The sequence below is a fragment of the Lemur catta genome, chromosome 5 (genome assembly GCF_020740605.2).
Source record: "Lemur catta isolate mLemCat1 chromosome 5, mLemCat1.pri, whole genome shotgun sequence".
In the NCBI taxonomy this organism is placed as follows: Eukaryota; Metazoa; Chordata; class Mammalia; order Primates; family Lemuridae; genus Lemur; species Lemur catta.
The window spans coordinates 70,837,180-70,861,132 of record NC_059132.1 but is presented as its reverse complement, the minus strand read 5'-3'; the positions used below and the strand labels follow the sequence as shown (position 1 = coordinate 70,861,132).

At 34.8% G+C, this 23,953-nt stretch overlaps 1 protein-coding gene and 1 long non-coding RNA gene across 6 annotated transcripts in view; both read left to right on the top strand.

Moving 5' to 3' along the window:
- Positions 1–1,052, top strand: part of TTC29 (tetratricopeptide repeat domain 29) — a 250,825-nt gene extending 249,773 nt beyond the window's left edge. For all 4 annotated transcript variants that reach the window (XM_045552089.1, XM_045552088.1, XM_045552090.1 and 1 more), the window contains one exon: positions 9–1,052. In XM_045552089.1, coding sequence (XP_045408045.1) covers positions 9–33 — 25 coding nt within the window. In that variant the 3' untranslated portion in view covers positions 34–1,052. The remainder of the gene's footprint in view (positions 1–8) is intronic.
- Positions 1,053–1,764: 712 nt separating this feature from the next.
- On the top strand, positions 1,765–13,889 carry LOC123637681. 2 transcript variants are annotated; one of them, XR_006735020.1, is made up of 4 exons: positions 1,765–1,946; positions 2,274–2,342; positions 11,005–11,080; positions 13,471–13,889. It is a non-coding gene; the product is annotated as an uncharacterized LOC123637681 (long non-coding RNA). The 2 variants fall into 2 exon arrangements; XR_006735019.1 differs by having other exon boundaries at positions 1,765–2,342.
- Positions 13,890–23,953: the final 10,064 nt, after the last annotated feature.

The following is a 23,953-nucleotide window of genomic DNA, read 5'->3' as shown; positions in this document are numbered from 1 at the left end:
CATTTCAGATTTCCAGATAATGAAAAAAATTAAACTTAAAGCAGCTTTGACTCAACATTGAAGCAAGAAGAAATATATCATGTCACCTTAGACTTCAAATTTGTAATAAATAGGAGCATGTTACAAATAATATAAGTAGAGTTATAACAAAACTAAGATTATGTTTTCATCGGATTTTATATTGCAGTGCACTACTACAAATTTAGTCCAAATCATCTAGATCTGTGAGAATTAAATATACCATAAGTGCTTAGAAATATCAGCAGTTATCCACAAAATAAACTAAAATTTTTCCTCTTTTATTTGCTACTCCACAGGAAATAATATCATAGAATCAAAATGTAATTTGTTTCTAATGAGGACATAATTACAAGCTTAAGGAAATCTCTCATGTTGAATCAATTCAGGATAATATTTACTTTAATTCCAAGGACACTTCAATATAGGTAGAAAGATTATAAGCAATGAAAACTACCACATTGATAAGTACTGCTCAAAGCAGTTTGCTTTACCTGTGTAAAAGTATATTTTATGATACTTTTAGCTGATAGGACATAATCAAACTTACCCACATCAATTTAAGAAATTTAAGAAAATCCTTCAGTCTTACGACCCTTTTTAATATGTCTTGCAAATGAAAGAATACAGTTGCTACCACAGAAATGGTTACTTGTATAATTTCTGGTGATCTGCAGGTCTAAGGGAATCCATGAATGAAGTACATTACCAACAATAAAGACTTTTATTCCCATTTAACCTTGGTCAGTACACACTTTAAATCTGGTTCCTTTGAATGCTCCATGATTGAAGGGGAGGGATTCACCCTGGAATACTGCAGTGTATGAGTCATTCCACTTTCCACGTAATAGTGAAACAGCAGCACTCTGCCCAAGGAGATGATTCAATGCATCAATGCAATGAGTGTGATCTGATACAAATACCAAAAAACAATAGAAAAGGCATATGGGGGAAAAAAGTGTTTTCCTGTGTTGTTTATTCAATCAATAGAACCAATTTTCACAGCATCTCTGATTCCTTAATGATCTTTTGTAGTACCGATAGATTTCCATGGATTTTGTTCTCAAATTAGAATTAAAGTATGTTTCTCTCTTTAAAGCAACCCCAGATGTCTGCCTTCAGGCTCACAAAATACTGAGACGGAGAAATAAGGTTGTTACGGAACGTCTCTGGGAATACACCTTCTTTGGTGACCACCAGGTCTTTTTTTCCCAGAAATTTCATGGGTTTGCTAGGAAAATTCATTTCAAGGAGTGATACTAGTCAGAAATAAATAGTTCAGTGAAACAGAAAAGATCATTCAGAAAGAGTCTAAATTATATATAAGAATTTGGTACATAACAAAGGAGGTATTTCAAAACAATGGGAAAAGGTTGGACTGTATAATGAATGTTCTGAGAACTTTGGTTATCTCTACAAGAACAAAATTCATGATGTGTTTCCTATCTCACATCATCAAATCAAATTAAACTATAAGTACACCAGAATTAAACAGGAGGGAATGTTTCTCTAATCTTGGTTTGGAAAACACCTTCCTAAGCAAGAAATCAAATTCAGATGCATGATAAACAACCACTACAACCCATTGGAGTTGAAAAGATTGATAGAGTGAAAAAGTCATTAAACAAAGTTAAAAGACAAATGACAGAGCAAGAAAAGAATTTGCAACAACAAAAAAAAAGCTAATGCACATAAAATACAGATAATTTCTGGAAAAAAGAAAAAGAGGAAGAGAAGAAGAAGAAAAAAGAAAGATAACCTAGTAGGAAAAAGGACAAAGAATAAAAATAGGCAATTCAGAGAAGAAAAAATACAAGTGATCAATACATATAGTAAAAGATGGCCACGTTGGAACACCTGTGCATTGCTGGTGGGAATCTGAAATGGCACAGATGCTATGCAAAACAATATGTCAGTTCCTCAAAAAAGTAAGTAGAAAATTACCATATGATACAGCAACTCCAAACTAACCAATAAGAGATTATTTTCCACTAATCAAGTTAACAAAAATTTAAAAGATTGAAAATATCTAGTGTGACTAAGGTTTAGGATGAAGGATACTCTGCTACAATGTGTATCCCCCCGATTCATGTGTTGGAAATGTAATCCCCAAGGCAACAGTGTTGGGAGGTGGAGCTCCACCCTTAACCACAAGGTCTCCACCCTCAAGAATGGATTAATGCCAATTATAAAAGGGCTTGAGGCTGCAAATTCAATCTCTTTCTCTCTCTTGCACTCTCTTTGCCCTGCCATAGAATGACACAGCAAGAAGTGTACTGCCAGATGCCAGACCCTCAATTCTGGACTTCCCAGCCTCCAGAACGGTGAGCCAATAAATTTTTGTTCATTATGAATTACCCAGTCTGTGGTATTCTGTTATGGCAGCATAAAATGGACTAAGGCACAATCTCATATGTTATGAATAGGAATAAAAACTGGTAAAGTTTTTTGTGAGGTCAGTTTGGCTGTACTTATCAAAATGTTAAAAATGTTAACATTTCTACTTCTAGAAAAATTTTCTTCAAAAGTCTTCAGATAAGTGCATAAATATTTACATGTAAGGATGCTCATCACAGATCATCTATAATATTGGGAAATTGGAACCATCTTAAATATTCATTAACTTGGGAATGGCTAATTAAATTATGGTACATTCACACTACAGTATAATATGTAGTCATTAAAAAGAGTGAGGTAAAGTTTAATGTACTGATGTGGAATAATGTCCATGGTATATTATTGAGGCAAAATCAAGTTATAGTCATAGATCTAAATGTAAGAGCTAAAACTATAAAACTTCTAGAAGACAACATAACAAAATTGTTGTGACCTTAAGTTAGGCAAAGATTGCTTAGGAGATAAAATTCCCAAACCATAAAAGAAAAATTAATATAGTATCAAGATTTAAAATGTCTGCTCTTATAAAGACAGTGTTAAAATAAAAAGGCAAGTCACAGACTGGTAGGTATTATTTGCAAAATACCTATCTGATGCAGGACTTATATTGAGAATATGTAAAGAACTTTTACAGTTCAATGATAAAACAAAGAATGTAATTTGAGAAAGGGCAAAAGATGTGAACGGACATTTCACCAAAGAAGATACACATATAGCAAATAATCACATGAAAAAATCCTCAAGATTATTATTCATTAGAGAAATACAAATTAAAACCATAATGAAGTATTACTACACATCCAGTAGAATGTCTAAAATTTAAAAGTCTGACAATACCAAGAGCTGTCAAGGACTTGGAGCAGCTGGAACTCTCAAAATCACTGATGGAAATGCAGAATTATTAATATACAGCTGCTTTGGAAAACAATGCAGCAGTTCCTTCTAAACTTAAACAGATGCCATATGACACAGCAACCCCACTCCTAAGTATTTACTCAAAAGAAATAAAAAACATATGGCCACACAAAGACCTATATATGAATATTTATAGTAGTTTTATTTATAATAGTCAAAAACTGGAAATAACCTAAATGTCCATGAATGGGTGAATGGATAAACAAATATAATAAAATGCAATACAATAGAATAAAATGCAATTCAGCAATAACATGAAAGCAACTGCTGCTAAACTTAACATCAGGATGAACCACGAAGGCATTATGCCAAGTAAAAGAAGCCAATCACAAAAATTCTATTTGTATAACACTCTGGAAAAGGCAAAAGTACAGAACAGAAATCAGATCAGTAGCTTCCAAGAGTTGGGTGTGGAGGAAGGGGATTCACTATAGAAGGACAAGAGGAAACTTTTGGGAGTTACGAAAATATTCTATCTCTTGATTGTGGCAATGGTTGTGCATCTTGACACATTTGTCAAAGCTAATTGAACTGTATACATAAAGAGGGGGAATCTTACTATGCAAATTATAACTCAATAAGCTTGACTTTTAAAAAATAAAACAAAAAGGAGCAAGTGGCTATAGAATAGACTCAGCTCAATCATATGGTTATTTAAATGTAGTTATGCAAGTTTGTAATTACATTTAGATGTGTGTAGAAAAAAGGTCTTAAATGATCTGAACCCAACTGTGAACTATGATTGGCTCTAGGGAATGGGAGTGGAGGCAATTTTACTCTTTATTTTATATACATTTGTGTTGTTTAAATTTTTTCCACATACATGAATATGTATGTGTGTATTTTTTGACAGTAAAATATATTAAAGGCAAAAGATTCTCCTACCTTGGTGTAAAGTGTTTCTTTAATGATTTATATTACAAATAACCCAGATCATTTTACTCTATTTAAAAAGTAGTTTAACCATGAGAAAACTATTTTCCTTTTATAAAAACAATTCTAGCTTTGAAGTCCTAAATCCAAATAACAAATATTTATTTTTTTTCCTCTGAAGCCTTTTCTGTAATAACTACTTTTGCTATAGTGTCTTCTTAAATTAATTTTAAGATCCCTTAAAAAGATGCCTGGAAAGTTTTGTGAGAGTATTTTTAATCAAAATGCCCACATCTTTGCAAACACTTCAGGAAATTAGATCTATCAAACATAAACTTGTCATCAAGGTCAATAGAAACTAGAATTTACAATCAAATGCTAAATGGCCACAGCGCTATCCCTTCTGATAGATTTAATCAAAATGTTTCTTTGGAATTTTCTGCTTAAATTTCAATTTGAGTCATTTTTATTTGTGAAACTGAAAACAAATCTGAAAACAAAATCAAGGTTTTATAGATGACAGATGCAAATCACAATTGCATCAAGTGCTAGTTCTTATCTATAAAAGATCCTTCCATAAATAATGCATCCAGGACCACTCACTGGGAACATATAAGCATTTACAATGCTCCCTAATTCCATTTTTATCAAAATGACAGTGCCTAAATACAACATTCTATAACATACTATAATTACTTTAACTTTCAGCTTCTCCTTTAAACAGTTGGAAGATAACATGCTTTTTGTGGTTTCCATACTATCTCTAATAAGGTTCCCTAAAAGGGGTTTGGAGGAAGCATCTCAGGTTATAGTAAACAAATATGTTTGTGCTCCTACATTTTACATAACAGTGCAGAGATACTGGTAAATATCTTTAGAACTAATTTTTAAAGATCCCTGTATTTTTCTTCCCTCACCCAGTTCTTCCCACCTAGGAGCCCTTCCTTTCCTCTCATAGGATAGGAATTTGATTAGTACACATAGATAACCAAGCAAATAGAATGTGATTAGGAAAACCATGGTCACTCTCCTAACATACAGTATAAATAGAAACTCTCCTTTTTTTAAACCATCAAGATTAACAGCTTAATTTTTTCTTATGGTTATCCAGTTAGTCAAAAATATTAAGAAGGAACTATTTTGTGAGAGCATTGTAATAGCCCTCATGCCCATATTTTTCAATACACCATATACTCCTTAGCCTTAAGAAGTATAAATAAACAAGAGCTGGAAAGCAAAGACTCTGTAAGAAGTATTTTGGAAACAATCACATAAGCAAATCATTGAACTCCAGCATCTTATTTCTAATATCTGGTTCAGATCTCGAGAACAATGGCACATCACCATATTTTATACCCATAGCACAAAATTATGGCAGAATCAGAAAGTAATCAAGAAGTTGGGTTCTGGTGCCCCACCCTTGCAACTCTACCACAGTCTGTCTTCAGTGACGAACCTCCCTCAAGGTCATAGGTGTTAATTTATTTACATAGTATGCACTATGTGCCAGGTCCTGTTATAAGCACATTAGAAATAACAATCTATTTACATCAGTAAGATTGGGATAAGTCTGGCAGCTGTAAAAAGTGACCCTGAATTTCAGTGGCTCACAACAACAAAGGTGTGTTCATCATTTCCCTTAGATGTTGGCTTTGGCTGTGGCTCTGCTTCATGTCCTCTTCATCCCAGGACCCAGGCTGAGGGGAACCCTATCTGAGACATCACCATTCCCACAGCAGACAGTAAAGAGAGAATGGTGGAAACGTGATGGCTCTTGAAATTTCTGCTCATAAGTTACATACGTCACTGAGACCCACATTTCAAAGGCCAACAAATTGACTTGGTCAAACATGACAATGGAGTAGGGATGCGTAATCCTCCCGTGGAGAAGGGCCATAAAAATTTTCAAAAAACAATGTATTATAACGTCAACCACACTAGAGTAGGTACTATTATTATCACCATTTTATAGTTGAGGAAATTTACAAGCCGATGAAGTAACTAGATCAAGGTCTAGCTGGTAAGTGGCAGAGCGAGAACCTGAAGCCCCGGCAATTCGTACTCTTAACTACAATACTATGCTAACTCCTTACGTTCTTGCCCTGTTATCTTCACCTCTTCAGAAAAAATTCTGAAACTCATTCATGCAAAAATATCTGACAGGTAAACACTTAAGTAATAACTACTGTATAGGGATTTGCATGTTAAGGCGATAAGCCTTAAGATAAAGTTGCAAAATTTAGACAGCTGGATTTCAGAAGCTTAGTGGAAAAAAACAGCCTTTCTAATGCTTCTGGAACTATGACTAGCAATTAGCCCCTAATGCTATTTATTCCCACTCACTTTACTGTTCCCACTGGAGGTCTCTGCTCAAATATCACCTCCTTGGAGAGCTCTTTCCTCACAACCCTATTTTTAAGACACACACATGCATTATCATCACCACAATAACTACCTCCTTTATTCTTTATCCCTTTGCCCTGCTTTATTTTTTTTCATAAACTACCATCTAATTTATCTTATATGGTAATTAGTTTATTTCTTTGTTATTTATCTCCCTTATTAAGTCATAAGTTCTATGAGGGTGTGGACACTGTTCATCTTATTTACTGTTGGCTACATAGTCCCACCACAGGACCTGGCATATAGTAGCTTCTCAGTAAGTATTTGTTGAGTGAATTCATGGAAGGATGTGTATGAGTGAATGAATGAATGAGCTCCATGCATGATACTCATAAAAGTGCAGTAAGAATAGCTGTAGAAGAAATACTGCAGCAAAGCCCAAAAGACCACAATAAGACATTCTTTAGGTTCATTAAAAATAATAACTTTTATTGAGTGTCAGCTGTGTGTCAAATGCCACAATTACAAAGAGAGATAAAATAAAGGTCTGTCCCTGAGGCTTACAGTGTAATTAAGAAAATAGAACATACTTTCAAAGAAATTAATGTAATAATACAAGAGAATAATTTCATGATCAGTAAAATATCTTCAAGTAGTACAATATGTTTCAACTTCATACAAATAGGTGTGTGTAAATACATCCGAGAAATTTTGTAAATTTCACAAATAATTGCAATATAGATTTAAAAAAATCACAACAGACCTGTCAAACCAAAATGATATTCCAGTAATTTATTGTACCTTAAAGTAAAATTCCCAAGCCTTTAAAAAAAAATTCAGTCTCCCAAAAATGTATCATGACATACCATAGTAAATTACTAGACATAAGAAAAATCAGGAAAATATTACTCAAAACAAAGAAAAATAAGCTGGCAATAGACATAGAGACCTGAAATGATCCAGATGCTGGTATTAGCAGACAAGGACTTTAAAGCAGATATTACAAATTTGTTCATGGGCTTAAAGGAAAAAATGGTCATAATGAATAAACACATGAGGAATCTCAGCAGAGAAATAGAAACTATTTTTAAAAGAATTGAATGGAAGTCCTAGAACTGAAAATACATGAGGTTTAATTCCTTAAATGGTATATTGACAAATGCAAAAGAAAGTTATAATGAACTTTTAAGGCAAACCAAAAGGAATTATCTAATAGAACAGAGAGAAAAATTATTTTTAAAAATTAACAGAGATTCAGTAACCTGTAGGACAATAAACATTGTCTAACACACACACACACACACACACACACACAGAGTATCTAAAGTCCCAGGTGGAGAGAAGAGAGATAACAAGGCAAAACATAGATGTATTTGAAAAAATAAAATTTACCCAATGTGGTGAAGGTTTTCCATCTATAACCAACTTACAGATCCAATGACCTCAGTGAACCCCAAACAAAATAAATACAAAGGGGATAATATCTGAGTACATCAATGTCAAACAGCTGACAACCAAAGCTAAAGAGTAAATCTAAAAGTCAGAGAAAAAAGACATAACATAGAACAATACAAATAATGGCAGACTTCTCATCATAAATAATGGAAGCCAGAAAACAGTAAAATGGTATTTTTATACTGCTAAAAGAAAAAACTTTCAAAATAGAACTCTAAGTTGAGTGAATATATCCCAAATGGGTGCATTAAAGACATGTGCAGATGAACAAAAATGCAATTTAAAACCAATAGCCTTTAACTGCTAATGAGCACTATTACAAAAATAAAAAGGCAAACCACAGACTGGGAGAAATTATTCACAATACAAATACATGACGAAGGTCTTACATCCGAGATATAAAAAGAACTCACACAACTCAGTAATAACAAGGTACATGTTCCAATTTAATAAACAGGTAAAACTTTAACAGACACCTCAAAAACATTTATGAGTAAACAATAAGCAAATGGAAAGGTGCTCAACTTTATTAGTCATCAGGGTAATGTAAATTTAAAGCACAATGATATGTTAGTTTACACCCACTAAGATGGCTAAAATTTAAAAGATTGGCACCTCCACACATTGGGCAGGGATGTGGAGTAACTGCATTGCTTGTGGGAATGAAAAAACGGTACAACCACTTTGGAAAACTATTTAGCAGTTTTATTATAAATTTAAACGTATACCTACCCTATAACCCTCCGACTCCACTCTTAGGTACTTATCAAGAGAAATAAAAATGCATGTCCATACAAAGACTTGTATGTGAATATATATAGCAGTTTTATCCATTATAGCAAAAAAATGCAAACAGCCCATGTGATCATCGGCAAGAAAATGAAGTAACTAATAACTTGTATCATATCCATATAGTGGAATATTACTTGACAATAAAAAATGAACTACAAAACATGAATGAATTTTACTATATCAATGAATCAGTCAATGGATTTTATATATTCAAGACACAAAACATGAGTGAATTTCAAAAACATTATGTTGAGCAAAAAAGGCAGACACGAAAGAGTACATACCAAATGAATTCATTTAAAATTCAAGAACAGAAAAACTAATCTATCAAGATAGAAGCCAGAAGAGTTGCTGCTTCTGGCAGATGGGGATTATCTAAGAAGGGCATAAGGCAATTTTCTGGGGTGATAGAAATATTTCTATATTTTGATTGTGTATTGGTTATGTAAAGTTATACACTTTTCAAAACTCATTGAATTGTACATTTAAAATTTGTGTTGTACTGTGTGTAAAATTTACTTCAATAAACAAAAATCATGGCAGAATCTCCAAATAATTTACCACCCAATTTTAAAATGTATAAGGAAAAGCAAAGTTTATGAATAGTTAAGACATTGTTGAGGAAGGAGGAGGAAGCGGACAATGTGGGGAAACATTTTGCACTAAAAACAAGATTTATTATAATATAAGCCTATTGTAATTTTAAAATGTAGTATTGGTGAAGGGATAGATAAATTGACCCATGGAATAGAACAGAGAGACCCAGAACAGAACCATATATATGTAAAACCTTGATTTATGCCAGAGATGGCATTGAAAATCATTGAAACAGACTATTCAATGAATTGTACTAGAAGAATTGGTTATTTAAATGGAAATAAAATTGGATCCTTATCTTAATACATACATGAAAATCAATTTCAAATGGATCAAAGACTTACATGTAAAGGACAAAACTTGAAAACACTTACATAAAATTATAGGAGAATATTTTTATGATCTCAGGTTAGCAAAGAACTTTTCAAACAGAAAGTACTAAACAGGCCAGGCACGGTGGCTCATGCCTGTAATCCTAGCACTCTGGGAGGCCGAGGCGGGCGGATCGTTTGAGCTCAGGAGTTCGAGACCAGCCTGAGCAAGAGCGAGACCCCTGTCTCTACTAAAAATAGAAAGAAACTATGGACAGCTAAAAATATATATAGAAAAAATTAGCCGGGCATGGTGGCGCATGTCTGTAGTCCCAGCTACTCGGGAGGCTGAGGCAGGAGGATCGCTTGAGCCCGGGAGTTTGAGGTTGCTGTGAGCTAGGCTGACGCTACGGCACTGTAGCCCAGGCAACAGAGCGAGACTCTGTCTCAAAAAAAAAAAAAAAGAAAAAAGAAAGTACTAAACAAAAGATATCAATAAATTTGGCAAATTAAAATTAAGAACTTCTGTTCATCAACAGACACCAAAAAAGAAAGAAAAAAAAGCTCATAAGATGAATAATAAAGCAAGGATAGACAGAATTTATGAACAACTCTTACAAAATTATAAGAAAAAATAGAAATGACTCAAAACAAAAATAAAGATTTCATAAAACAAGAAAAAAAAAATAACAAAACAAAACAGAAAAACACCAAGGAAAAAATGTCCCATCTCATTAATGATATTGTAAGCTCTTATTCATACTTTTCATTTATTAAACATTGGAGGAGTAATGTTTTAAAGAAGAAGAGGTGCACCAAAGACAAATCATGGGGTGATGCAAAAGACACTAATGTTAAAATCAATATTCGGCCAAAACCAAGACCTACGCTTAAGTTGACCATTATAGATTGGGCTTCTTAGATATAAGAATCTTGGAATTTTGTCCAAAAAGTAATTTTTACTACAATTTTATCACTAAACCCAGTAGTAAAATTTGACATGATATAGGAAGAACCACCTCTTAGTGCTGTCAGCTGCTAGGCTGCTCCTGCATTCACTCTCCATCTCATCTGTGTGACTAAATAGATGCACTCTTTCAACTGAGGTTGGTAGAGAAACATGATATTTTAGGAATTTCTCATTTTTCTTTAACACCTTCTTCCTTTATTCTTTGTATTCTTTGTTGTGTCTAGATCAAAGATGATTTATCACAGATGTTGTTGTACATGATTCAGGTTGTTTTCCTGCCTTGTGAAATTTTAACAAGGCAAACTTAATTTTGCTTTTTATTCATCCTTCAAGGTATGAAGCATTCCCAAAGAGAACTTTTTCCTGAGAGAATCATGGCCTAAATAGAATTAAACAACTAGAAATTACTGTAAGTACAATTTTAAAAGTCATTTTCTTTGATATTTGAGTGTTACTACAATAAACAATTCCAAAGATTAATTCTGATCTTTATGATAAGATTTCTATTATTCTTTCTTGTAGTATTTAAAATTTTATAATTAATTACTGGCTCTAATAGAATATAATACTCTTCTTAAAGATATCTAGCTAATATATTCTCTCTTAACATTAGCCTTAACTTTAAATCTATTTCCATATACATTTATTATTTGAAATGATCTAATAATTTTTTATATTAAGTTAGCAGTTTTCACAATCATCACAAATTATTGCTGCATTTTACTTTTGCAATAATGTTTACATCTGTATTTCAACAAACCTATAGACTGCGAACATTTAAAGCTATTTATAGAGATATTTTTCATTCAAAAGTACATATAGAATACATATCTATATTTAAAAGTGAAGATTCAGCTAGTAACAATAAACAGAATAGTATGTCTTGTTCATGCTGTTGGCAGAGTTGTGCTGATTCAATGCAATGGTAACCCACACACTCACATCGCTCATCCTGCAAATGCTTGGGGATAACAGTTGAAGTAGGCATTTGGCTAGTCAGCCTTCCAAAAGCTGTGGCCTAAGTCAAAGACAAAAATGTTGGCCAAATATTCAGGCTAACACCAAACTATGGTGTATCCCTAAAAACAAGTATATAACCAAAATCTCATTCCATATTTACATAAAATCATGTACAAATTCTTTATCTCCAAACTTTTAATTTGCATGCATACAATAAAACAGAGATGAGATAAAGGCCCCCAGTGAATCATACTATGGATGCTCTTGTTCATGTTGATAATGATGATTTATTCTCATCCAAAACCCACTGCCACTTACAACACTTCATGGAAGCCCCTCAGGCAACGATCACTCATATCTAAATCCCATTCCCAGTGTATCCCCTCACTGTAATAGCACTTCCTCAGAATGGACTCAAAGTGGGCTTCATGGTGAGTTCTGAATAAAACAATAAAAACAAGGTTATTGGAGGCATAAAAGGCATTGATATAAATGAATGAATTATATGAATCGTGTGGCTGGAATCAAAATGGTAAAAATAAAAATAGGAAAAGACAAAAAATGTTCATAATAATTTAGCTCAGTGTATACACTACACCAAAGCAATTTCTACTTGTAGTAAGGAAGATGTATTTATTGACTCGGAAAATAGATCATGCATATAAAACAATGAACAATTTGTCTGGAACCTTCAGACCTTACCTATTTTCAAGTTGTCCAACTCTCACAGAGTAGCAGAAATAGTGGTTCTCAAACTTTTTGGTCTCACGGGCCTTCAGACTCTAAAAAAATTGCTGATGATCCTGAAGAGCTTTTGATTATGTGGGTTACATATGTTGGTACTTACCATATTAGATATTAAAACAAAAAATGTTAAAAATTTAAAGTAACATGATAAGCCCATTACATGTTAACTTAAATGGCATAATGTTTTGGAAAGTGACTATATTTTCCAAGATTAAAAAAAATAGTGAAAAGCATTTTACATTTTTGCAAATCTCTTTGATATCAGACTTAACAGAAGACAGCTGGATTATAACATCTGCTTCTGCATTCGGTGTATTGCAATATATTGTTTTGAAGAAAACCTAACCTCAAATACATATGCAGTTGGAAAAGAAAGGAAAATCTAACAGGCTTTTCAGATCATTGTCAATATTCTATTTTGATACTACACCAAAATTTGACAAATGATAATTTCTTAAATGTTGGTCGAATATAAAATCTGAAACCACACGAATGAACTTTTCCTGTTTTGTTGCATTAAAACCATTGGTTTATCTTGCACTTAAATCCATGCATGACTTTTGTAACATTATGCATGGATCATTTTGAAAATATTGGCTCACAGAGTTAAGCAGATCTTCCAAATGCTGACATATTTTGTTACACAATACTTTTAAAGAATGACATTCGTTAATATTACCACCAACCTCATCAGAAAGTATTTAAGTACTTGGAAGCTATCAAACTCATGATGGCAGATACAAGTTTCCCAAAATTCTAATTTTTACTTGAAAACTTAAATTTTATCTCTGGCAGTAAATGCTGTCAATTGGTTTTCTTGAACTGACAGTCTCACTTTATTCATTTGGGAAAAAAAATCTGCCAGGTATTACTCATACTTTCAAGTAAAAATGATATTCTGTAGGGGAAAAATGGCTAGTTCAGCCCACAGCTCAGTCTCACAAATGATTTTCTTCAAGTCAGCCATTGTACTTTGATTTGTAGAAGAAGTGCTTTATACATATTTCCCATTTTGTTTCACATTATAGTTTGTAAAGTAGACTTGGGGTTGATATTTGATGAAATTAATGTATTTTTGCTGTTTCATTGCAGATATTCTTAACTGAGATCTACTTTGTTTTAATGTGAATGCATGGCAGTGAAGAAGCCCATGGCCACAAGTACAGTATGTTGCCACTGTCTTTATGTGTACAAGTCTGTCAACAGTCTTACCCACCATTACTGTTGCACCATTGGTGCAAATGTCAACAGTGAAAAAAGTAAATGATGTCTTAGTACCATTGTGAAAATAATTTTGACCTCTCCAATTGCCTGGAAAGGATCTTGGAGGTCCCCAGGGATTTGTAGGCCATATTTTGAGAATCTCTAGACTAGATAGTCCTTTTTTAATATTCTTTTTCTTATTTGTGTAAATTTATGGAGTACAAGCACAATTTTGCTACATGCATAGATTGCATAGTGATGGGATTATTTTTAATGGGATTGTTTGGGGCTTTTTTTACTGTTGAGTTGTTTGAGTTCCTTGTAAATTCTGGATTTCAATCCCCTATTGTATGCATAGTTTGCAAATATTTTTCCCATTCTGCAGGTCATCTGTTCACTATGTTAATTATTTCTTTTGCTGTGCAGCTGCTTTTTAGTTTAACGAAGTTCTAAGTTCCATTTGTCTATCTTGGGTTTTGTTGCCTGCGCTTTTGAGGTCTGAGTCATTAATTCTTTGCCTACACCAATATCCAGAAGTATTTTCCCTGGGTTTTCTTCTAGTATTTTTTATAGTTTAAGGTCTTACATTTCAGTCTTTAATCCATCTTGAGATGATTTTTGTATATGGGGACAGATAAGGGTTCAGTTCATTCTTCTGCATATGACTATCCAATTTCCTCAGCACCATTTATTGAAAAGGGTGTCCTTTGTCCTTTGTCCAGTGTATGTTCTTTTTGACTTTGTGAGTGATCAGTTGGCTGTAAGTATGTGGCTTTATCTCTGGATTCTCTATTATGTTCCAATGATCTATGTGTCTATTTTTGTACCAGTACCATGCAGTTGTGGTTACTATAGCTTTGTAGTATAATTTCAAGTCAGGTAATGTGATGCCTCCAGCTTTCCTTTTGCTCAGGATTGCTTTGAATATTCAGGGTATTTTTTGGTTCCATATGATTTTTAGGATAATTTTTTCGAGTTCTGTGTAAAATGACATTGGCATTTGGATAGGGATTGCATTGAATCTGTAGGTAGCTTTAGGCAGTATGGTCATTTTAATGACATTAATTATTCTAATCCATGAGCATGGGATGTTTTTCCATTTGTTTGTGTCATCTACAATTTCCCTCATCAGTATTTTGTAGTTTTCCTTTTAGAGATTTTTTTACTTCCTTGTTTAAATATATTCCCAGGTATTTGATTTGTTTGTAGGTATTGTAAATGGGATTGCCTTCTTGATTTGGTTCTCTTCCATATCATTATTGGTGTATCGAAATACTATTGATTTTTTTACATTAATTTGGTATCCTGAAACTCTACTGAATTCCATCACCAAATGTAAGAATTTCTTGGTGGAGTCTTCAGGGTTTTATATATATAAGATCATATCATCAAGCAAACAGGGATAATTTGACTTCCTCTTTTCCAATTTGGATGCCCAAGCAGCCTTAATTACCTTGGGGCTTTTTTGTTGTTGCTGTTATGACTTTCTAATCCCTTCTTAATCTCTTCCAAAATAAAAAATAATATTTGGATGTCTGTTTTGAAAACTATTGAAGCAAAGGCCATGAATTTGTATTGTTTTGGTTTTGATCTAATATAATAAATATGTATGCTGTCAATACACCTGCAGAAATATGAAATTATAAATACATGTAGTTTTTCATTACAACATTTAGTAAGAGCCAAAGATTAGAAACAATTCAGATATCCATTAATAGAGTATTTGCTAAATAAACTAGAGCACATCTACACAATGGAGTACTATGCCGCAGTAAACAAAAGGAGGAAGAAAATGAGAAAAAGTGGAAGAGGAGAAGGATAAAGGATAGGAGGAGGAACAAGAAGATAATGAGGAAGAGGAGAGAGTAATGAGGATGCTTTCTACATATTTGAAAACATCACTAAGATTTACCATTCAGAGAAAAAATGGCAAGGTGCAGAATAATATATATAGTATGTGCTATGATTTGAATGTCTGTATCTCCTCTAAAATTCATGTTGATGGCCCAAAAACATATGAAAAAAATGCTCAACATCACTAATTATCAGGGAAATGCAAACTAAAACCATAAAGAGAAACCATCTTACCCGTGTCAGAATCACCATTATTAAAAAGTCGAGTAACAATACATTTTGGTGCAATTGTGGTAAAAAAGGAACACTTATGCACCATTGGTGGGAATGTAAAATTATACAACCACCATGGAATGCAGTATGGAGATTCCTCAAAGAACTAAAAGTAAACCTGCTATTCAATCCAGCAACCCCACTACTGGGTATCTACCCAAAAGAAAAGAGGTCACTAAAAAAAAAAACAAAAAAAACAGACACCTGTGCCCAAATGTTTATTGCAGCACAATTCACAATAGCAAAGATATGGAATCAAACTAAGTGCCCATCAACTGATGCGTGGATAAAGAAAATGTGATACACACACACACACACACACACACACACACACACAGACACACACACACACACACACACACACACACACGGAGTACTACTCAGCCATAAAAAGGAATGAAATAATGTCTTTTGCAGCAACTTGGATGGACCTGGAGACCATTATCCAAAGTAAAGTATCTCAGGAATGGAAAAACAGATACCACATGTTCTCACTTATAAGTGGGAGCTAAAGGAAAGATCTATATGGTCATAAAGAGCAGTAATGGACATTGGAAACTAAGAAAGGAGAGGGTGGGAGTGGGTGAGGGATAAAAATCTATCTAATACCGTGTACACTATTCTGGTGACAGGTACACTGAAAATCCTGACTTCAGCATGATATAATTTATCCACGTAACAAAAAACACTTGTACCCCCTAAATTTTGGAAATTAAAATAAAATTCATGTTGAAACTTAACCACTAATGTGATAGTATTAAGAGGTGGGGCCTTTAGAGGGTGATTAACCTATGAAAGCTCTGCTCTTCTGGGTGGGATTAATAATGCCTTATAAAAGAGGCTTTACACTGTCTTCACCCCTTTTTGCCCCTCCCCCTTCTGCCATGCAAACACCCAGCAACAAGGCACCATCTTAGAAGCAGAGACCAAGCCCCTAAATAGTCACTGCACTTGCTAGCACCTTGATCTTGGATTTATAGCCTCCAGAACTATGGGAAATAAATTACTATTATTTATAAGTTACCCAGTCTCAGGTATTTTGTTATAGCACTTTGAATGGACAAAGACATTTGTTATACGAAAGAAGGAAATAATAATATATAATATTTATGCAAGCATAAATATACTTTATGCTTATATCTTGTATTTGCATAAAGAAAGAAATGGAAAGAAACACAAGAAACTAATAAAAGTAGTTATAAAAAGGGGGCCATGGTAATAAGGAAGGAAGGAACATGAGTGAAAGCTAGACTTTGCAATGGATACTTTAGTAGATTCTTTTTTGGTTTTGTGTCAAAAAATGTATTACCAACTCATACAAAATAATTAAAATAAAAAATGTATAGCATAATAATTTTTTGTAACCACACAGATAAAACCTAGAAGAATACAGAGGAAAAGATTAGTGATACTCATCTCTGAATGATTTTTGTTTATTTACTTATTTGTGATTTTTATTCCTCATTGTTTACTTATTTGTGTTTTATGAGTTCTCTACAATAACTATGTATTACCGGTACAATTTTAAGTGTTTTGAAAAACTTATCATCCCATTTTCCCAAATTAATAGAGAATAATTTAGGCAATTTCTTAGTAAAAGCATTTTAAGCAAGTCCAAGAAAGCTTATAAATTTCTAGACTCCAGAGTAAATTTCCTCTGCATGGGTACTACTGAAGCATACCATGAGTGACAAGTACTCTATACTTATTTTAAAAGAGCAAATTGGTTAAATTATTTTAAAACTACCAAATGCATTTTTAAATTTGACTACAATCAATTTACTTTCTTTCCCTGAAACCAAATTCACCACTTAATATCTAGTTACTGAATGAGAAGTTACACTATATTCTATCATATATACTTTAGTGGTGAAAGACAGAAATATATAGTTTTCATAGACTCTTCCCTAGAATGGCTTTTATTGATAATCTCGTCTTTACTGTTTAAACTCATTTGGATTCTCTTCCAATACATGTCCATACATAAAGATGAAAAGTGTAAAACTATTTTATTAGAAATATTGATTTTAAATTTAAAACTGTTGAGAATAAATTGCTTGTTTAAGAAAAGCCAGAGGGGAAACAGCAAACTAGGGTGTTCTGTGTAAATAAGCACGTCAGGGCATACCGTTCTCTTATAATTTCTGCAAGGAGATATTGTGCATTCAAGTGTAATTCATGTTTCTGAACCTCAGCTGCAAAGAATAAAAGAAACCTGTGGCACAGTATTGTCATAGTTGATGTCTGTCAGCAATATAAATGCGTGGCACATACATAATACCCGCACATTCATTATTCTCCCCCCTCATCCACTAAGTTTACAGACAAATAAACAATTTGCCAGAGTAAGATAATAAAATACGTCTGCAACATATTCTGAAGAAAAAAGGAGGGGTTTTAATCAGGTCCAATAAGCACTGATCCAGCTGTCAATATCCTTCAGCAAGCACTGCTCTAGCCCCAAAAGGCCTGTTAGCCAGTGGGCAGAAAGGATCCTCTCATAAAGTGTTCAAAGGAATCCTTATCAGGGGGTGATCTGAGTTCTTTCTGGTACATCCATTGATAAAGACATAGGCTCTTTCTTGTCTCCAAAAGACTTCCTGGGACTCCACACAGTGGTAGTAGAAGGATTCTGGAAAAGCACACCTTCCTTTATTTTTTTTTTTTAATTCAAGATATTAAAGACAAGTCATGCTGCACAGGATTTTAAGTGTAAAATGGTAATTCTTTTGCTAGTGAATGTCTTTAATCTGTAAGTTTTCAGCAGCTGTTAAACAGATACATACATTTCCCTGTTAGCTATTTTCCATAAGCAAATGTTACAACAGATGCCATTATCTCAAAGCAATTTCTTTTTTCATTTTAAACATGTAAAAAAAATCTATTGTATCACATCTCCGTTTTAAAAAAATAAAGAGTGGTACAAAAATAATTTCACTGTTTAAATCTATGGAGACTCATGGAGCTGTTATAAAGTCCTATGGAGCAAGGATTGAGGGGTATTGGGCTGTTTGGTCCTATGTACTCCATGATCACTGATGAATATGCTTTTATAATCTTTCCATCAGCTTTTTGCATTTTGTCTGCTATTTGCTATTATTTCAATTGACTAATGATAATTTCTGCCTATTTTTCAAACACTGAATGAGGACTCCATGGTAATTCTAGATCTCTCGAACAGAACCAAATGCTAGAGCTATGGGACAGGTCTTTGGTGCTCAGAAACCTGGACCAATTATTTCTGGGTTTAAGACAAAATACATTTTAGTTCAAATCCGACTTCTGGAGAAGTGACATATTCATTTAATACAATTTTGATCTTGTATGATATCTGTTTCAACATTCTAATCTGCATCTGGTCACAAATGGCAACACTAATTATATGTAAAACAAAAGTCTACCTCATAATCCTCTCAAAGTTGTCATTGCTTTCATAAATGATAAACTCAGCCAGTTTCCCAAAGTGCATTCCTCAGAACACAGGACATCCATAAATAACATAGTAAGCAGTACTACCCGTGGAACCCAGTGGGGGCCCTGCCCTGGTTCTCCCCACCACCCTCAGCTCTCTGGCTTCCTCAAGGCTCACCCCTCACCAGAAGATTAGAGGAGCCCCTGTCACCCCCTCCACAGGTCCTAGACCCAAACAGTGTGAGGAGAGGTCCAGGAGGGTAGACTTTGGATGAAAGGGGTGTGGTATCCACAAACATCCATGCAAAACCTCTCCCGGGGTGGGAAGAGAAGTGAGAAAGGAGCCGACAAGCGGGGAGCCAGGAACAAGCTCTCTTCTTGTCCTCAGTGCACAGAATTCCAAGGAATTCAGGTTCTAAATGAAAGCCTGGCCTTCCAGATCATTTTGCAGATATATCAGTCAAGGTAAGAGCATGGAACACGTCTTAACAATTTGTTAGTTTAATGTATAGCTTTTGAATATTTATGATGATATGTGATATTTGTGATTATATTTAATAGGATAGATATGTGGGTGCTCATTTGTACTCATGTTCCAGAATGGCCAATGACTGACCGACTATAAGTTCTACAAATTCTGTGACAGCACAGAAACTTTACCTTATTTGCCATTCTATTTCTATGAATAAACACATAGCTAATGAAATGCTAAGTAAAAAAAAAAAATGTTCTGTGGTTTAAAAAAATGTTTTGGAGATGCTGCCTTTTACAGTTCCCTTTAGAGGACTGATAATGCAAACTATCATTTTAAAGGCTTTGAGAACGCTGCCATTTTAACCAGTAACTCCCCCCGCCCCGACCTTTTTCCCAGAGGGGGAAAAAATACTCTATGGTGGAAGACTTTTAAGAATTGCTCAAATTAATGGTATATATCAACCAGCCCACTTTGGGTGCTTCTCAAGAAACCTGGAATGACCTTAATGTACCCTCAGATATGGTCCCAGATACAATCCAAACATTACAAAAAAACACTTAGAAACATATGGGATGCTCTATAAGGAAATAAATATAAGGTATTCTTTTTCATGAACAGATCAAGAACCCGATGATTGCAAAAAAAAAAATGTTTTCCTGGAATTTTTCTACTAAGAATAGAGAGAAATGGAGAGAGAGAGAAATATTACAAATCTATCATATGAAATTTAAAGGTGAGGTATAAATGCCCTGTAAACTTTTAATACTCAACAGTTCATATATCAATTTAAAATGTATTTATATTTCTGGTTAAATGTGTAACTAATCTTAGTTCAAGCAACCTTTACCCAGCTTAATATTTTTAGTTTATGCATGGACATCCATTGCAATTAATACCGATGCCGATTATGATTAACACCTGGTATCAGTGCAAGGTGATGGGGAAGGTGCACGGAGTGGGGAATTTATACTATAGATTTTTAATTTAAACTGAAAATATAGACAAAAAGCGGGAATGCAAATTAGGACTCTTTTAGAAACAAGCCTCAGAAATCCTTTTCAAATTAATTTAATCACATAAAAGGATGTATTGGCTCATGTAACTGGAAAGAATATGGATGCCATTAACATCAGAAATAACTGAATAGAGGAACTCAACTCTCTCCTCTCTCCTTTATTCTTATACTTCTTTCCCCCAATCCCCTCTCCCCTCCCCTTTCTCCTCTTACTCCTTCACCCTCTTTTCCTCTTCCTTTGTCCCTCCCACCCCAACCCACAGTGGCACATCTCAACTTCTCTTTGTATTGCCCTCCTCTCCAACTGCAGAGTTTCTTCCTTGAGTCTAGTATCCTGGTAGTAGACAGCTGCAAGTGAGATCACCAGAGTTTCGAAATCCCAGAGGACAGAATATCTCAAGTTTCAGTATATAAGAACTCAAAGAAAGAAGTCTAATTGGCCTAGTTTGAGTCACATGTCCCCATTATATCCACTGCTAAGATCTAGGAAGACAGGCTACTACTTGGCAGCATCCTACTGGCCCACAATCGCATCACTGGGGGAGGTAAATCAAAACAGAACAGGTGCTCTTACCAGAAGAGCAGGGAAGGGAGGATTGACTTACAGACTTCGGATGTCCTATGCAGAATGTAAACTGTTACATTTTTGGAAAGTCATTTGACAATATGTATGAGGACTCTATAAATTCACAACTGCAATCTATGCTAGGAAAAGAATCCAAATTCAAAAGTCATATGTGTCAAGAAGTATAGTATAACATCATTTATAATAACAAAATTTGTAGTCAACCTAAGGGCCCAATAAGAGAAAAACAGCTGGGTGCTTGTGGTCCCAGCTACTCAGAAGGCCGAGGTGGGAGGATTGTTTGAACCTAGGAGTTCAAGGCCAGTCTGGGCAACAAAGCAAGGCCCCCTTTGTTTAAAAAGAAAAGAAAAAGAAAGAAAGAAAACAAAAAAATAGGAAAATTATGGTATAACCTCATAGTCGAACACAACGTTGCCATGATAAAGAAAACTGCTTGCTGTCTGGAGCCTGTCTGCCACCAGGACTCCTGATCTAAGGAAAAAAGCAAACTACAAAAACATGTATACAAATCTGGAAAAATAAGTAGATAGAAAACATACAAGAAGAAACAAACATTAGGCTGGGCGCGGTGGCTCATGCCTGTAATCCTAGCACTCTGGGAGGCCGAGGCGGGAGGATCGCTCGAGGTCAGAAGTTGGAGACCAGCCTGAGCAAGAAAGAGCGAGATGCTGTCTCTACTGAAAATAGAAAGAAATGATCTGGACAGCTAAAAATATATAGAAACAATTAGCCGGGCATGGTGGCACATGCCTGTAGTCCCAGCTACTCAGGAGGCTGAGGCAGAAGGATTGCTTGAGCCCAGGAGTTTGAGGTTGCTGTGAGCTAGGCTGACTCCACGGCTCTCTAGCCCAGGCAACAGAGCGAGACTGTGTCTCAAAAAAAAAAAAAAGAAAAGAAAAGAAAAGAAACAAACAACTCCAACCTGTTAATGGACTTTGTGTACTGAGGTCACGGGTGATCATTTATCCTTTACATATATCCTACTATCATTACCATACTTGCTATAGCAAATGTATCATTTTAATGATGAAAAACCATTAACCTCAAGATTTAAAAAACTATAAGACTCAAGCTTTTAAGTTTCAGTTGAGTGTTCTTGAAACCTCTCATCTTTCCAAGTTTGTGTTTCTCATAATCAGTCATTTATTTCATAGTATTATTATAAATTGTATCAATCCAATGGCCTTTGCCTACTCTAGGGAAGTGAACAAACTGAAAAGGAGCATGCAGAATGAAGTGCAAGCTAGTCAATCCTAAGAGAAGGGAGTATTTGCTTCCCTAATCTCCTAAAATCTATGGTACTCAGAGACAAACGTCACTAGGCAGCATGCACAGCGGATCAGCTATTTCTATAAGGAAAAATTTAAATTATGTACAATAGAATAAAAATGATTAGGCCTTTATATGACTAAAGCAAGGTCTAGAAACTGTCTCCTCACCCCTACCTCATCCTTCAGACCCTCCTACTTCTTGACCCCGAACCCTGATGTGGGCAGACTGCACCACCGCACTCCCAATCCACGCACATCCTTTTTTATGCCCAACCTCGACATAACCCCTCTGCATTGTGATTCACGTCACTTTTCAGGCTCCTACTCAGGAGGATAAGGAAGGTAATCAAGAATTATCTTCTAGTCAAGAGGTGAATAAGGCAAGATGGGGCAATAAGGAAGTGACAGCTTCAGGGACAAAGGCTCACTGATGAGCTTCCCCATGCTCACTATGCTACCCAGACAGAACAGACTATTACTGCCATGGTCCCTCAGAGTTAGCCTCACAATAAGCAAAGTGAAAACTGCTTCAAAAGGAAGTCTGACGGAAACACAGATACAGTAGTTGATATTTGTAATAACTTATTTTGCTTTTATGTTATCCTAATTTCTTGTGAGGTCTTTATCCAAAGAAAAGACAGGTTCATCTACCTAAGATCCAGTACCAACTGCACTAATTTGCTCTGTGACCCAAGATAAGTCACATCATTTCTTTGTTCCTGTAAGTTCGGACTAAATCATCTCCCTAACTTCTTTTGGCTATAACATTTTATTATTCTATGAGAGTCTATTTACAAAGCCCTAGCTACGGTGCTTCAAAATATAGGGCACAATAAATCCAACATCTTTTGTTACTGCTTGCTGGCTCTCTTTTCTTAAGGACCTTTGAACTTTTTCAGTTTACCCATGTGCTTATTACATATACTAAGTCTTAAGCCCAACTATAAAGTCACAATGCTAGCATTAAAACCAGAAAGAATCACTTGATATTTTCACAGAGAAATCTTAGCTGTTAAAATTTAGCTATTGACTAAACTTAAAATATCCACTGTAATATGCAAGAGGTTTGAGATAAAGTCTGTGCTAAGGAGAAGGGAGAGTTTTGGGGAGGACATTGAATGTGTGGACTAGGATGTAGAGCAGTAGTGTGGATGGAAGGGAGAGGAAAGGAGGAAGGAGTGAAGGAAGAAAAGGAGGAGGTTGTTCACTTTCAGACAGTGGAGGGACAGACTTTTTATGAACTAAATCACTAAAGCTCAGTTAAAACTGTCATTTCTATTTGGAAAATGCAACCAGGGAAGTCAACTTTTACCACTTTTTATATCATCCTTAATATGTATTAAATCCCCCAGACAACAAATAAAGATCAGATTATTTTTCTTACTTACACTCATTCTCTGCAGCTCTCTCCCCAGCCTCTCCACAGAATACCGAGGTCACCAGCAGCTGGCTTAGCTGGCAACCACGTCCTGGACTCCTGCACCTCC